Genomic DNA, 16,980 nt, shown 5'->3' on the forward strand with positions numbered 1-16,980 from the left:
ACCCCTAGCCTGGGAACCTCCATATGCCATAGCAGCCCTAAAAAGAGGAAGGAAGGAAGGAAGAAATCTTATGTGAAACCCAGCAAAAGCACAAAGCAGTGCCAGGAATTCAACCTGCTCACACCGGGAACGTGCTCTGTCAGAGCTTCACCCACGCAGTTTCATTAAACCTCTACATCAACTCTTTACGGGAGGTACAATGAACCCCCTGTCACCCAGTACACACTGAGGATCCCAGAAGTTTCAGTTTCCTGAAGTCACACAGGGTCAAAAATGGCAGAGCTCAGGTGCAAACCCAGGGCTGAGCAGCTCCCGCTCTCAACCGCAGAGTCCTCTGTCTCCCCTTGAGTTCCAGCTCCGTGCCAGGGCGGCCAGACCCAGACTGCGCCCCGCGGGGCTGCTGGCCAGGTCGGGAAGCAGACCAGAAAATGCATCATTCCAGGTCTTTAAGCGCAGCCAGGCGCCCCCCATCTCCCGCCAGCTACTCCCTCTGCCCCACATCTTCGACTCGACTCGGCGAGCTCCTCCTCAGCCTGCACATCCAGCTCGAGCATCTCTTCTCAGCAAAGGATACTCCGATCGGCTGAGAGCTTAACAAAGGGCTACGCAAAACGAGACGCATGTGGTCAAAGCTAATCACTACCTCCAGACAAGAGCAGATCAGGAGCCTTAAAGCCTGGGCTTCACAGGAGCCCCAGCCCTGTCTTGTGGAAAACCAGCGTTTACAGAATTCCTCTCGTGTTTGCGGTCCGGCTTTTCAGATAAAGGCCGTTAACACCACACTGAGCTCAGAGGGTCTCTTTACACATTTCCTGCCTTCTACATAAAATGAGGATCCTGCTCAAAAGATATCACATTAGTGGACTATAGCTAATATTTTATAATAGCTTTTGTTCCTTTTGGGGGGTGGCCATACCCAAGACACATGCAAGTTCCCAGACCAGGAATCGAACCTGCACCACAGCAGCAGCCCGAGCTGCTGCAGGGACAATACCAGAGCCTTAACCCCCTGTGCCACAAAGGACTCTTATAATAACTTTAAATGGAGTAAATCTACTAAAATAGCGAATCACTGAAATTAACATAAATTGTAAATCAATTATACTTTGTTTTTGTCTTTTTGCTATTTCTTGGGCCGCTCCCACGGCACATGGAGGTTCCCAGGCTAGGGGTCGAATCGGAGCTGTAGCCGTCGGCCTACGCCAGAGCCACAGCAACGCGGGATCCGAGCCGCGTCTGCAACCTACACCACAGCTCACAGCAACGCCGGATCGTTAACCCACTGAGCAAGGGCAGGGACCGAACCCGCAACCTCATGGTTCCTAGTCAGATTCGTTAACCACTGCACCACGACGGGAACTCAATTATACTTTAATAAAAATACATACATTACATTAGTAAATTTCCTGCAAAGAAGCAATTAAATACCAGCATTTACAACTGCTAGCTCAGTGGTTCTCAATGGCTGGCTGATTCCGTCCACCCCTCCTACCCCACCCACCCTGCCCCTCTGGGGACATCTGGCAACATCTGAGGATGGATTTTGGTTGTCACAACTGGAGAGGTACTACTGGCATCTAGTGGGTAAAGGCCAGAGATGCTACTAAACAGCCTCAGTGCACAGGACAACCTCCCACACACAAAGACTGACCTCCCCAAAACGTCGACAGGGACAAAGGGGAAAACTCTTGGTCTTTTTCAATAATGGACTGATTGACTGGAGGAAGGTACAATAGGAGGATAAGAACTAATAAAAGCTTTAGGAAACACATTTTTTAGAAATAATAAATTTTTGGCTGCACCCACAACATGCAGAAGTTCCTGGGCCAGGGGTTGAACCCAAGCCACAGCAGTGACAACACCGAATCCTTGACCAATAAATAGGCCACCAGGGAACTCCTAGAAATGAGAATATTTATGTCTGAATCATTGACAGCTCCTGCTTACGTAGTGCCAGGAAATGTGCTAGATGCCCCACTTAAGGCTCAGAGAGGTGAAGTGACTTGCCCAAGGTCACACAGCTATTAAGTAGGACAGCTCACACTGAATCCAGCCAGCCTGACTCCTGAACCAGCACTCCTGACCTCAGTACCCCCCAAACATACACACACACACACACTCGCCCATGTCCATACTCATACCCCACCCCTGCAGCGTGCGTCTGTCTCCCCCACTGGCAGCAAGCCCCTGAGGGCAGGGACCATCTCCAGGCTCAGGGTGGAGTGTGCGGACTGCAGTCTGTGGGCAGAAAGGGGCAGAGGCACAAACAGGAGCTGGACCTGGGCTTCCATGGGGCCCTCCTGGCTTCGCTGGCTCCTGACTCGGCTGGGCCACCCTCATCAGTCAGGGTCACCACCAGGTCTGCTCCCGGAGGCTACAAGCTCCCTGACCCAGATCGCCGGCGCTTCTCCCGAGCCTCATCCTCTGGACTGGCCTTCCATGGTACTGCCTGCATGCTCTCCACACCCCGGAGGCAGACTCAGACAGGACAAGAACGAGCGGCACCAGGGCAGAGGGAGCCGCTGGGCCGAGGGACAGCAAGGAGAACTTGGAGGATGCAGAAGCCGGGCTGGGAACCGCAAAGGCCCAGCTCTGGCCTCAGGCCTGCCCTCCACAAAAACGCACCCAGTCCGCAGCCCTCCGAGTACCTGCTGAGGGCCAGGCCCCCTCTGTTACTCGTCTGCAAAATGTTTAGACGGCTCCAAACATTTTTGGGACAGGACCCCCTTTTTCCCCTCAAAGGAATGATAGATTAACTCTTCTCTAACACTTAAGGCTCCAGGACAGGAGTTCCTGCTGTGGGTCGGCAGGTTAAGAACCCGACAAGTATCCGTGAGGATGCAGGTTCGATCCCTGGCCTCTCTGAGTGGGTTAAGGATCCAGCGTTGCCACAGGCTGTGACCTAGATCACAGATACGGCTCGGATCTGGCGTTGCTGTGGCATAGGCCTCAGCTGCAGCTCCAATTTGACCCCTAGCCTGGGAACTTCCACATGCCGCAAGTGCGGCCCTGAAGAGAAAAGAAAAAGACCCTGGGACAAAAAATTCACTACACTTGGCCCATGACATCAGCAGTCTTACTTTACTCGTCATTAATATTCCACCTGCTTCCCAAAGGTACTCAACAATAGCTCACAATGATAATGTCACAGCCATCAAAACAAGGGCAAAGAGACAAGAATTCAGAAACAAGACGAAGAGGGGAGATTGAGTTTCCAAGGCACAAAGCTGCGAAAGATTTTCAAGACACAATTGGCAGTAACCGATGGTGCTTCCTTTCAAAGGAAAAGAGACTCCGACACAGACGGTAAGACCAAGGCAGCAGACAAGGCAAGGGCCACGATTATCACAGAGAGTAACTGATGCTTCAAAGGTTGCTCTGCTGGGTCTGCCCCACGTGAGCCCACCTCCTCCCCGTGACCGCCACAGGAGTGGGTCTCATGGCACCCACTCTGCAGATGGAGAAGCCGAGACAGAAAGCAAATGACAAGGATGACGCAGGTAAGAGCACACAAGGAGCACGTCAGCATCAGCAACCTAACAGGCACCATTGGCTAGGCACCTGCTAGTGCTATTTTAAGAGGTGAGAGAGCTAACTCAGAGAGGTGAAGCAACTTGTTCAAAGTCACACAGCTAGCTCGTGGCTGCAGACCTGCTGAAAGGAAAGCTAAGCTCTTTCCTCTGTGCTGTTTCACAGCCAACCCCTCTTTCATGCAAGGTTTCCCAAAGTTGCCAAGAACCCGGGTGATTCTGAAAAGCTGTCCCCAAGGTCGTCCCCCGGAGATTCTGATTCGGGAGCTCTGGGCTGGATCCTGAAGAGCCATATTTAACAGGCACCCAGATGGTGTTCAGAGACGGATCCGAGTGAAGGGAACAGCTCGGCCACACAAATCGGAACGGCAGCAGCACTATTTTAGGGCTGTGGCCTCAGCGGGGACAGTGAGTCTCTCCCCCAGTCCCCGCCCGGGTCTCGGGTCCCTCCCACTGAAGGCAATCGCGCGGCCACCAAGAGCTGGGACCAGGATTCCTCCTGGAGGCAGCACCACCTGTCTGTACGCACACCAGAGACAAAACCATGACCGAACGGGAGCTCCCTTCCCTCAGGGCTGGGCTCAGACTCACCCAAGATCAGCCCTCAGCTGATGACAACACCGAGGCAGCCCAAGTTGCCGTGTGTGCCCACAGCCACCGAAGTCCCCAGCTGACGCTGGCTGGCCCATCACACCCTCTCGAGGAACACTCAGTGCCACAAAGTGTCCCACGTGGGCCCTGATCCAGGCACACACAGGAGCAGCCAGGCCGGCCGCAGAAGCGCTCCCGTCGGCCGGGCCCTGGGCCCAGAGCGGCCGTGCAGCCAACGGCCCTTCCAGAGCCCCTCGGCCCTTCCAGGCAGCACTGCACAGTCCGGGGGCTCACGACTGCCTTTGCGACTGACTGAGGGGGGCCACCTCCACACCCGCGCCTGCATGCCCACCCGAAGTCACTGTCTCTGCCGTATTCCTCCTGTCGGAGCAGAGTCTCAGACAAACACAAAACACTGTTGAACGAAAACATGAGAGCACAAAAAAGAGGCAGAAGCTGGATGAGCGGCAGGTGAGCTGGAGGTGAGACCCAGGACCCCCAGCATCCCTGGGTCAGCGCCTGAGGGGCAGGGCACCCCGGGGAGCAAGACGTACAGCTGGGTCCTGACACAAGTGGGAACAAGTGTGGCTGCAGGGCAGGGACAGCCACAGCTGAGCAAAGAGCACAGCCATGCAGAAGCCCAGGGGGCACATCCAGGGCCGGAAATACGAGCCCCAGGTTATGCCCGTGGGGGCTGAGCCCCGACACGTGGGCTACTAACTCTGATGCCACCCTCACCAGCAGCCCACACATGGCCCAAGAAACACAAGTTACCAGCGTAAAGGGCCCGGCAGAGGATGAAGCTGACAAAGGGGCGATTTGATCACAGCGGCCACTTGTCGGTGCCCCTCCGCCACCGCAGGTCAGAGGCCAGGAAGTGCCAAGAGACTGTGTGAGGGAGCCGGAGCCACAGAAGTGGCAGCTGGCAGTGAGGAAGGCGACCACGGAATCAGCAGCACGCCAGTCCTACACACGAGGCCACAGACTCTGGGCCGTCGGGAAAAGGCCCGACTGTCTATGCGACACCTCCTGCTCACCAGGCAGGAAACAGGCAACACGTGCCAGCCAAGACCCAGGGCCAGCACTGAGTGAGCGGCCCTGCTGGAGAGACCACGGCGGCCTTACCGTGTGAAGAAGCTACTGAACGGCCCCAACAGCCTCAGTTTCCTCCCCTCCTCGGCGGGGTCGGCACCGTCTGGCGGGCGTGGGTCGCGGGCTTCCTTGCCAGCGCTCAAGGTGACGTCCGTGAACTGGGGGTCATCGTCGTTCTCCAGGGTCACGATGGCGCTGGAGCTGCTCGTGACCACGAGGTCCAAGATGTCCTCATTGCTGACGGACAGCGTGGTGGACAGCTCCGTGCCCAGGCTGGACACGCTGCAGACAGAGACATTGTCGCTGCGGCTCAGGGCCTTGGAGCTGGGGCTGTAGAGCTTCACCGAGTCATAGCCCGTCCTGGGGAACGTGGAGGACTTGCGCACGCTCGGCTCCCGCTCGGCGCCGCAGCCCGGGGCCGGGGGCGCGCAGGACGGCAGCGGGCACGCGCTCTGGCAGGCCCGCTCAGGGACGACCTCGGCCGCGGACTGCTTCCTCTTCACGTGGACCACGCTGCAGGGCACGGGTTCCGGGTTGCCGATCTCTAGGGTGGGGATCCCCGAGTCCACCGACTTGAGGCTGTGCCGGTCCTCCAAAGCCCCCGGTTTCAGCTGGGGCCCGGACTCCGGCAGCGAGAGGGAGCGGGGTGCCTTGAGATTCAAGGGGTGCAGGTTCTGAATGTGGTTTCCTGGCCGAGCGTCCAGAAGGCCCATCAAGGCTACGCCATTTGTAGAGGCGGAAAGGTTCCCATCAGTCATCTTGGTCCGAGGAGAAACTAGGGAAAAACCCACAAAGATGAACATTTAGTGGCTGTAAAAGCCGAAGAGGCAACTCCTCTGACGCACGTTCAAATGTTCTCATGCCCCGTTTTTGGAGGAAGAATCCTTGAGAAAAAAGTCCAACGCACCCAAGTTTTAATGCAGGAGCAGAGCCAGAGTTTTAACATGTGTTATCATGACATAAAATAACCGGGAGCTGGGAGTTCCCTCTGCGGCGCAGCGGGTTAGTGAGCCAGCTTGGCTCTGCGGTGTTGCCAGTTGTCATCACCGCCCCAGGGGTCTCATCAGTGATCCCAGGACAGCGCTGGGAACGTGGGGATTGTGCCAGGCAGAGAGGAGGGTCTTGTTTCTCGTGGCTTTTTAAATGATCAACAAGATACCTCTGCTGAAAGTGTGTGAATTCAACACCCATACGTAAGTCAAGGTTCTGCTTGCTCCGAGACAGCAGAAAAATCAAGAAGGAAAAAGAGATAAGCTGTACACGCCATGTGCAGTGAGATTACCCCCGGCACATCCAAGTCGGCCATGGCTCTCCCCAGTGCGTGAGTCACTGTACCCAGGTCTACAAGGTTGGGCCTAAAGCGAGGCTCAGGCTAAGAAACAGGTCCAGTTCCTGCTGTGCAGCCCTGGGAACTAGGTCTAGTCACTTATGATGGAGCATGATAATGTGCGAAAATAGAATGTGTACATGTATGTGTAACTGGGTCACCATGCTGGGCAGGAGGAAAAAAAATTGCATTGGGGAAATAACTATTAAAAAAATAATAATAATAGGAGTACCCGTCATGGCTCAGAGGTTAACAAATCTGACCAGGAACCATGAGGTTGCAGGTTCCATCCCTGACCTTGCTCAGTGGGTTAAGGATCCAGTGTTGCCATGAGCTATGGTGTAGGTCGCAGACGTGGCTCGGATCCCAAGGTGCTGTAGCTGTGGTGTAGGCCAGCGGCTACAGTTCCAATTCGACCCCTAGCCTGGGAACCTCCATATGCCACGGGAGTGGCCCTAGAAAAAAGCGAAAAGACAAAAAAATAATAATAATAATAAAAAGAAACAGGTCCCAGACCATATTGGTACTTAGCGGCCAAGCTGGGATCTACAGGACTGACCCCAAAATAAGCCATACCTAGTGGGTAAGCGGCTTAGTTGGGGGTTTTAAAAATCCAGGTCAGAAGGCAGACAATCAATAAAGGAAAAAATAAAGACCTTGAACCTGCAGTAAACACCTGAGCGAGGAGAGTCAGAGCTGCTGGCGACACACAGACCCTGCCCACAGTTCCCTGACCTAAGGCTCGGATGAGGGAGTGGGCAGCGCATCAGCCTGGACAGCATAGTCCCAGAGGACTGAGACCCCGGCATGTGCTATGTTCCCTTTTATCATCCTTTAAAATGTCAAAAGCTGAAGAAACCTAGTGGTGCATTTAAATTTGACCCAGGATGGCACTAGAGACGCTCATACTAAGTCAGGTCAGTCAGAAAGAGAAAGACAGACACCATGCGACATCACTCACATCTGGAATCTAATTTACGGCACAAATGAACCTATCTACAGAAAAGAAACTCATGGACTTGGAGAACAGACTTGCGGTTGCGAAGGGGGAGGGAGTGGGATGGACGGGGAGTCTGGGGTTAAGAGATGCAGACTTGCATTTGGAGTGGATGAGCAACGAGATCCTGCTGCCAGATCCTCTATCTAGTCATTTATGATGGAACAGGATGGAGGACAACATGAGAAAAAGACTGTGTGTGCGTGTGAGAGAGAGAGGAGGAGACTGGGTCACTTTGCCGTACAGTAGAAAACTGACAGAACACTGTAACCGGCTATAACGGAAAAAATTAAAATCATTAATTAAAAAAAAAATTTTGACCCATGGAGTAGAACAACAACAAAAAGGACACTCTGGTCGTTCCTGGATTCTGGTCCCGACAGCACAGGACGGCCCCCCTGGGAGGATTAAAGCCGTGAGAAGGGCGTTAGGCAGGTGCACTACCCCCCGCCCACCCCGGCCAGCAGGCACCTTGGTAGCTGCTATCATCAAACAGCAAGTCGCGGAAGGTTTAAAGCCGGGCAATAACACTAATAACCACTCCCTTGTGGGTGTTATTTTGCTTCTGCAATGAGCTTCCTGCTCCCCTCCAGGAAGCCTGGCCTGCCTCTCAATGTCAACACAGCAAAAGCAAATTCATTCAAAGCCAAAAACGGGGGAGGGCTGATTTTCCTCCCTCCCGGGAAGTGAAGGAACCAGGCACCCAGTGCAATGGCTAGAGCAAAAACAGAAATAAGACAGAATGAACTCAAATGCAGAATTCAGAAATAGACTCAACCATACATAAAAACTTGAAATACGACCCAGCAAGGAAGGAAGGATTGTTTAATCGTGGTGGTGTACCAATTGGTTAACAATTTTTCTTAGAAGGTAGAATCACACTGCATTACGCCAAAACAAGAATACAAGTACAGCCTCACACAAAAGCGAGATTATAAAGGTGTCGCACAAAATAAAGTGCCCCTGACTCTCAGAGCAAAACCTCGGTTCATCCTAAAGGACCCAGGCTTCACGTCACCACACGGGAACACGTGTCTGATGTTCTGCAATTCACTCTGCCCTGAATTTCCTGGGCTAGAGCCCCTCCCTGAGTCCCCAGCCATGAGTCCCTCCCAGGCAAGGCCACAGCAAACTGCCTCTGGACCCCTGCCCTGGGAAAACTCCTGGACTGAACTTTGCTGTGATGTCACAAGTTTCACTGCAGGAGGACACAAGAAGACAGATTTGTATACAAATTTGAAAGTTCTACATTTTTTTAATTAAAAGGAAAATACAGTAAGAAACTTTTTTTGAAGTTCCTGTTGTGGCACAGTGGTAACAAACCCGACTAGTATCCATGAGGATGCGGGTTCCATCCCTGGCCTCCCTCGGTGGGTTAAGGATCCAACGTTGCCGTGAGCTGTGGTGTAGGTTGCAGATGTGGCTCAGATCCCACATTGCTGTGGCTGTGGTGTAGGCCGGCAGCTGCAGCTCTGATTCGTCCCCAGCCTGGGAACCTCCATATGCCGAGGGTGCGGGAAAGAAAGGAAGGGAGAGAGAGGTAGGGCGGGGGATGAAACGTTTTTAGCACACAGTTAAGAGCTAAGCTTTGACAATGTCAAAGGTGACAACAAAACACCATCGACACACAAACAGGTCAAACTGGCAAAAAGCCATGAACACAAGAGGTACTGCTCACACGCAGCAGAGCTGAGACCCTTCGACAGGTCCAGCTAAAATTCCAGCTCTGCCACTTGCTAGCTGGGGAGAGGCTAACCTCTCGGAGCCTCAACGTCCCACCTCCCCAGCAGTGAAATGGGGCCACACCACAGAACCCGCAGGCTGGTCTAAGGAAAAATGAAATGCAGAGGGTGGGTGAGGTACCAGCAGGTGCCGAGTAAATGTGAATTTCCTTTACTTGAGCCACGTAAAGAGCTTCAGTACCCGAAAAAAAAAATGAATTTAATCTGAAATTCTGGCACTGGAATAAAGAGGAACACATAACAAGTGTGTTAACTGAATCCAAAGGCCCTTCTGCTCTGAGGGGCCGAGACAGACGCACAGGGAAGAGGGCACCCGGGCTGGACAGAGTCCAGAGCCGCTGGCAGTGGCCTCGCCCTTCCTCCTCTCCTCCTTCTTGGGGGCCACGGAGAGCAGCCCCAGGGCCTCTTCTAGGGAGAAGCTGAGGGACCTGTGAGGCCTCTACTGGCTCCAAGTCCAGTTTAAGTTCCTCAAACCCGAGGAGCAGGGTGTCAGCCTTCGGAGAAATAACCCTGAAAGGGAAAAGGTACTTCCGGTTGCATCATATGCTCTAAAACCATCTCTGCAAGGTGCCAGCCGCCGTCCTGAAGCTCTTTCCCCTGGTGCCACCAATGCCACCAAACCAGAAGCCACCCTCGAAAGCACCTGCCCTCCGATGGGGGCAGCCACTCTAACAAAGGGCGTGCTTCCCCGAGAGGCTGCAGGCTGGACTCTGGAAGCCAGCCAGAAGGCCAGCTGCAGGTGGCCTGCCTCCAAGTCACACATTTTCTAAAGACAGAGTAAGCCTAAATTCCCCAGCCTGGCATAGGGCCCTGCTCATCTGTCCCTGCCAGCCCCCCAGCCTCACGCTGTCCCCCTCACCTCCCTCAACACCCAGCCATGCTGCGCCTCGGCCTCAGGTACCCTCCCCAGCTTGGCCTCAGCCCTGGGATCGGGAGCAGGTGCCTCTAGGACACAGCCCACCTGCAAGGCCGCGCCCCTGAGATGCCTTGCCCAGCTCTCCCAGGAAGCTCTGGGCCCCGCTTCCTCCTAGCTCCCAGCGGCCACATCCCACCCTCAACGACCGTCTATACAGTAGTTCTTCCGTCGCTCCCAGGCTTCAGACAGGCACACGCTAATGGTTTCTGGACACCACTGCCTGGCCAAGTGCCTGGCGTGGTCAAGGATTAAAAAACTCGACTTGCTGAATAAATTATTAACAACTACATTCTGAGTGGACAGGTTTCAGGGACAGTCCATTCAAGAAACCTCTGTGGCGAGCTGGGTTGTGTTTCGAGAAGAAGAGCGGCGGAGGTCACCCAAGAGGAAGGAAACGCTCCCAGCGCGCTCCCGGCAGCGCGTGAGGGTGGCAGACCCCGCGAGCTCTGCCCTGGGCACAGTGCGCTGCGGCGACGCCATCAACGCTTGACGGTTCAGCAAAGTCAAACAAAAGCTCCCTTTTCGGTTGCTTCGCAAAGTCTCCTGAGACCCCAGCCCCGGCCCGCGCGGTGCCGCGGCCTCAGCTCTCAGGGTCCCCCGGGCCTGGCCCAGGCCCAGGTGTGATGCTGAGCCGCACCCCGCCCAGGTGAGAGAGACGCACTCGCGGGGAGGCGAAGGCTGCTGCTTCCAGGCACCGAGGCCGCCTGAGACCCCCTCGCCGCCACGAAACCGAGCTCTGAAGGCGGCAAAGAGAGACTGGGAAGCCTTCCCTGGGCCGGCCCGTCCTCAGTTTAACACGAGGCACAAAACAGACAGCAGCTCTGCCACGGACCCTGAGCAAGGCTTCGGAAAACAAGTCCATCTTGAAACAGCAGTTTAATTTTCTCCTCCTTAAACAGCAATGGGACTGGGTCTTGACCACGTCTTCACAAATGAAACAGTTTGTGAAAATCAGAACCAGAAGGTTTAGTTACGTCCCCAGGGGGGACATCCACTCACTGGCGCCTCGGGGAGCCGTGTCGCTGCCCGGCCATGCGGACATCCTCCCGCGCCACCTCCGCCTCCGCGCTCCCTCCTGCCCCCCACGAGCACCCCCACCCCCACCCCCACCCCGTCCCAGTCCTCTCGGGTTGCTGCGGGGAACGGCGGCTCCTCGCACCCCTGCCAGCGCAGGGACAGCGCTGCTCTCCTGGACCCTCCAGGGAGGGGGCGAGCATCTCTGCTGCCAAGCCTCCCACCACCCCGGCTCTGCCGCTGGTTTCCATACCCATCGGCTTCAGAGGCGGGCACACACAGCTCCCTTCTATCGGCCACGGCCTGAGGGCGTACCTGGTATCTGTCAGAGCAGAGGTTTCAAGAGGGCTGGAACTGGAATTCCCATCTTGGCGCAGCAGAAACGAGTCCGACTAGGAACCATGGGGTTGTGGGTTTGATCCCTGGCCTTGTTCAGTGGGTTAAGGATCTGGTGTTGCCGTGAGCTGTGGTGTAGGTTGCAGACATGGCTCGGATCTGGCATTTCTGTGGCTGTGGTGTAGGCTGGCGGCAACAGCTCCAATTCGACCCCTAGCCTGGGAACCTTCATGTGCTGTGAGTGCAGCCCTAAAAAGCAAAAAAAAAAAAAAAAAGAGGGCAGGAACTGTGTCTGCAACACCCGATGACACCAGAGCATCACCATAAAACTGCAATTTCATGAGCACCAGGCACTGTGCGAAGCTTGTAACATGAGAAGTTCCTGGGCCAGGGATCGAACCCAAGCCACAGCAGTGACAATGCGGGATCCTTAACCCACTGAGCCACACAGGAACTCTGCCACTCTATTTTTATAGCCCCCGACAGCCCTCTGTGCCAGCTGTGATCCCCGCTGCACAGAGGAGGAAACTGAGGCACACAGCGTACGCAGGCCTCCACTTGCCTGTGGCAGCAGCTGGGGCTTGAGCTCAAGTCTGTAACCCACAACCCCTGGGTAAGCCCTGCTTCTCCTAGAGCCCGAAGGCAGACATGCGTTCTCCACTGGTGACCAAGCAGCCGAAAGTAATGGATTAACGGGCATCACGCAGAATGGAAAAGTCAACCGGAAAAGTAGTTTTGTTTTTTTAAATGAGGTATCCTTCAGGATAAAAGGAATCCTAAAAAAAGAATTTCCTAGAAGCCCAATATGTTTCTCTGGAGGGTGAATAGCAACTATGAGGCACCTGGTACTCAACACTTCTTATTTTATTTTATTTTATTTTATTTTTTGGTCTTTTCTAGGGCCGCTCCCGCAGCATGTGGAGGTTCCCAGGCTAGAGGTCTAATCGGAGCTGTATCCCACGGTCCACACCACAGCCACAGCAATGCCAGATCCGAACCACATCTGTGACCTACACCACAGCTCACAGCAACGCTGGATCCTTAACCCACTGACTGAGGCCAGGGATCGAACCGGCAACCTCATGGTTCCCAGTCGGATTCACTTCCGCTATGCCACGACGGGAACTCCCGTAGTGATTTACTAAAACTAATCATCATAAGTACCTGTTAAGTGACTGAGAGGCAACTAACAGGTGAAGAAGACAGACCACTTAACAAAGCCGACACAATCCAGAATCTTAATTATTAATAAGACTAACAACTTACTGAACATTTACATATACCAAGCGCACTAGGAGCTGTCACATGCACTAACCATCACAGGCCTGCCAAGTTCACTGAAGACACTGTGAGATTCAGAGAGGCTGAGGGACTTACTCAAGGTCACATGGCAAGAGAAACTGGACTCAAACCAGATTTGACACCAAAGTGCATGCACGGCTTGCTGGAGTGCTTGAGAATACATACCCTAAACTCTGCGATAAGTGAAAGCTAAACACAACAATATTTAGACTTCTCTGTATGTATGTTAGACTTCGAAAGAAAAGATTTAAAAATAAAATACACAAGGGAAAAAAAAAAAAAATGTAGGTTCCAGGAGTTCCTGTGGTGGCGCAGCGGTAACAAACCCGACTAGTATCCATGAGGACACAGGTTGGATCCCTGGCCTCCTCGCCCAGTAGGTTAAGGATCCAGCGTTGCCTTGAGCTGTGGGGTAGGTCACTGGCAAGGCTCGGATGTGGCGTGGCTGTGGCTGTGGTGTAGGCCTGCAGCTGCGGCTCTGATTCGATCCCTAGCCTGGGAACTTCCATATGCCTCCAGTACAGCCTTATAGGTTCTGGAGGCAGACTCCTTGGGTTCAAATCCCAGCTCCTCCACTTAACAACTGTGTGATTTGGAGCTAGTTTCTCAACTTCTCTGTGCCTCAATTTCCATGCAGTCAAATAGGCACCATCAGAAACACTACCTCATTAGGCAGTAGACAAGACTGGGAGTCAGGGGTGTGGAGCGAAGAAACCCACATAAAGCCTTTAGAATCGTGCCTTAGAAGGTGCTGACTCGTGCTACTCTTCCCAGGCACCTGACAGAGCCAACCGACCCAAGCCCACTATTCTAACAACTCGTTAGCCTAAGCAAGCCCAGACACAGCCAGTCTGTATCTGCACAGCCTCACTGGATGGCTCTGCCCTGCCACCCCCACCTCTCCTCACACCTTCGCAGTGGCACTGGCTGAGCGCTGGGCCTCGGCTTCTCCACCTGTAAAACGTGATTAGCCCACGTCTATTATCTAGAAGGCTAACCATCTAGAATTCTAAACCCAAGCCCTAGAAAATCTCTATCCCCTCTCAAACAAACATTAACAAACAACATACATTCCTTTTCTTAAAACTCGTTCACGTGCCAGGTATAAATGTCTTTCGTGAGGACGGATCTTCCCCCAACGTCTCAAAGCTCCACCACATGTTGGGCAGGCACCCCATGCTGAGGCGAGGGACACGATGGTTAGGTCTGACCAACGGGAAAGGCAGATCCTAACACAGATCCTAAAACTGATAAGCTGCGTCCTCTCCATTAGAAAGGCCTTCAGCAGAGCACAAGCACGGGGATATGGATGCTGGAAGGAAAAGAACTCACCCATCGGACAAAGGGGAGCAGTGGGATGGAGAGATAGGGAAGTGGAGGAGGGGAGGGCTGGAGAAGCCCAGAAAGGGTCCCTAAGGAGGAGGAACTGCAGGCATCAGCGGAGGCAGCTCTGATGCAGAGCCTGAGAGAGTGCGCTGGGGGCAGATTGTAAAAACTAGTTTCACAAGCATGGAGCAGGCCAAGCTCAGTGCAACACAAAGCGCTGAGCAGGGAGGGACTTGCTGGGACAGTGAAGGTCACTAAGATGGGCAGAGCCTGGCCCTGGGACCGGCCTCAGTTTGACCCTTATCCCAGCTTCTCTCCAGCTGGGTGACCCCGAACCCGTCCCTTTAGCTTCCTTCATGTTTCCCAAAGGATGTACCCACGCAATAACCATGGGCCCCAAGGACATGCCCGGTTCTCGTTAGGGCTGGGCATCAGACAGAGCCCACAATCTCAAGGGGTCAAACATACCACAACCAAGGCAGTAGTAAGACAGCCTCGGCTGGGGGGAGGGGGAGGGGGAGGAGGATCCCAGTGGGACAGGTAAGACGTGGAGAACTTGAGATGTGGATTGGTGCTGCCAGATAAACTCGGGCAAGAGGAGGTGACGGCTCTAAGTTCTGGTCTGGCCCCACGCAAAGCACCTAACAGGGCCCAGCAGCAACCCAGCCTCCACAAAGGCAGCAAAGACAACAGTGGGGTGCCGGCATCCCATAGACACGGGCCCCAAGACACCGTCCTCAGCCCGCCTCCGTAAATAAGCCCAGGGGCTTCCTGCGCCGAGAAGCTTCCAAAGCAAAGCTTCCACTTCCACTTCCACGTTGGACCAAACGGTGCAGTGAAATTTAGAAAAAGAAATCGTTTCCCATGGCCAGGCAAGGATCCAGTCACTAAAACGCCCACTGCCCAGGCCTGGGGTCTAGTCTGTGGGCCAGTCCTGCGGCATCCTGAGGAGCCCCCCCCCCCAGGGCCTCAGCCCCACAGCTCTGAGCCCCCTCCATGCCTTCCTCAAGGAATAGGGCAGCTCCCCATTCCCGCCACAGGTTCCCGCCTCTCAGTCCGCCCAGCGGGAAGGATCCCCAGGCCTGCGGAGAGGGCTGCAGCCAGGAACAGGGGTCTCTGAAGCAAAAGGGAGCCCCTGGCCCGGGGACTAGGGGGTCCCCAGCGAAGGGGAAGTCCGTGGAAGGACAAGGATATGAGAAGCAAGGGGATCGGGAGCTCCGAGGCGGAGGGGCTTCCAGGGGGCTGAATCGTCTAGACGAAGGGGGACGGGGGAGTCGGGGAGAGGGGACGTCCGAGGTGGCGGAGGTCCCGGGGGAAGGGGACTCCAAGGCAGAGGGGATCCTGGCGGTTGGGGGGGCGGGGAGCCGCAACGTGGGGAAGGCCCCAACTGAAGGGAGCTCCGAGGTGCAGGGGGTCCCGCGGGTCAGGCGGCGCGGCTCTGCGCGCCGACCGGCTCCGCTCCCCGCCGGAGAACCTGGCGCATCTGGAGGGAAAACTTTCCGTCAAGTTCCGGAAAAGGAGCGTGTCAGGGCGCGAAGGAGCAGACGAACCGAGCTCCGCCTGGGCTCCGCGATGTTCCCCGGGCCCCACGCGCTCCCTCGGCGCCGGAGGAAGCGTCGGTCGCTCGGCGAGGGGGCACCCGGGCGGGACCTGAACCCGCGCAGCCCGCCCCGCCCCGCCTCAGGCCGCCTCCCGGCTCCGGCCAACGCTGCAGCAGGTGGCAGCGGCCCCGCGCGCCCCGGCCCCCTCCCTCCCTGGCGGCCCGGCCCTCGCTGGAGGCCCTCAGTACCGGAGTTAGTGCGGCTCCGACGCCATCCCCGGGGCCCGCGGGCCCGCAGCCCAGGCCCCGCGGGACCCGCAAATTGCGCGGAGAGGACGCGGGGCGCTGCAAGCAGCGGACCGGCCCCACAGGTGCAAGCTAGACGCCCGCGGCCAACAGCTGCGCGCGCCCTCGCCCCGCCCCGCGCGCCCTCGCCCCGCCCCGCGCGCCCTCGCCCCGCCCCGCGCGCCCTCGCCCCGCCCCGCGCGCCCTCGCCCCGCCCCGCGCCCTGCCCGAGCGGCCGCTCTTCCGCCCCGGCTGCCGCCCCCCGCCGCGCCGCCGCGGCTCCTCGAGCTCGACGCTCGTCTTGATGCCCCTCCTCCGGCCCGATCGACCGCACGCCGCTGGCCTCGGAGCTATGTTGCCGGCCCTTTTCTCTCCTGAAGGCCAAGAGGGACCTCGAGGGGTGGCCTAAGGGGATCCTCATGCCCGCGGAGCCCCCGTGGACACCCGCCAGGGGCTCCCTTACCTGATCTGCTCCACCCGCGGCCATCTTGGAAGTGGGAAGCGGCCGGGAGGGGGAAGGGGCACGAGCGGGCAGGGACCAGGCGTGGGGAGCCGAGCGGCGGAGCGCATCGATGAGCGCCCCTGCCCCGGAGCAGGTGTGCTGGGGAGGAGAGGCCCCGCCCCCACCTGACCGAAGGGATCAGATGGTCAAGATCCGAGCTCGGTCTCCGGACTTGCAGCCTCGGGACTGTGGCTTTGACGAATTCCTGGCCAGCCATGGTCTCTTAATCTGTAAAACGGGCTTTTCCAGTACTTTTTTTTTTTTTTTGAGCTAGTGCAGAATGCGTGGTCCCCCAAACTTGTCTGCACTTCAGTATCGCCTGGAGATTTTTGAAAATTTCAAAGCCCTTGGCACACCCCAGGCCAATTTCAGAGGCCCGGAGGTGAGATAGAGTTTTAGAAACTGATGTGCTGACACATTTGGGAACCGCTGGCCTAGCGTTCATGTGCGTTATTTCCCGTCAACATTACAGAAACTTAA

At 55.9% G+C, this 16,980-nt stretch overlaps 1 protein-coding gene across 5 annotated transcripts in view; it reads right to left on the reverse strand.

The window, feature by feature from the left end:
• Positions 1-16,505, reverse strand: part of TBC1D14 (TBC1 domain family member 14) — a 95,592-nt gene extending 79,087 nt beyond the window's left edge. For 3 of the 5 annotated variants that reach the window (XM_047799411.1, XM_047799410.1, XM_047799412.1), the window contains exons 1-2: positions 15,963-16,096; positions 5,247-5,988 (exon numbers count right to left, since the gene is read on the reverse strand). In XM_047799411.1, coding sequence (XP_047655367.1) covers positions 5,247-5,971 — 725 coding nt within the window. In that variant the 5' untranslated portion in view covers positions 5,972-5,988; positions 15,963-16,096. Of the gene's footprint in view, positions 1-5,246; positions 5,989-15,962; positions 16,113-16,461 lie in introns of those variants that run through there. The other 2 variants (XM_047799409.1, XM_047799413.1) reach the window with 2 other exon arrangements.
• Between the last annotated feature and the right edge of the window lie 475 nt (positions 16,506-16,980).

This window comes from Phacochoerus africanus, chromosome 10 (assembly GCF_016906955.1).
Source record: "Phacochoerus africanus isolate WHEZ1 chromosome 10, ROS_Pafr_v1, whole genome shotgun sequence".
Classification (NCBI taxonomy): Eukaryota; Metazoa; Chordata; class Mammalia; order Artiodactyla; family Suidae; genus Phacochoerus; species Phacochoerus africanus.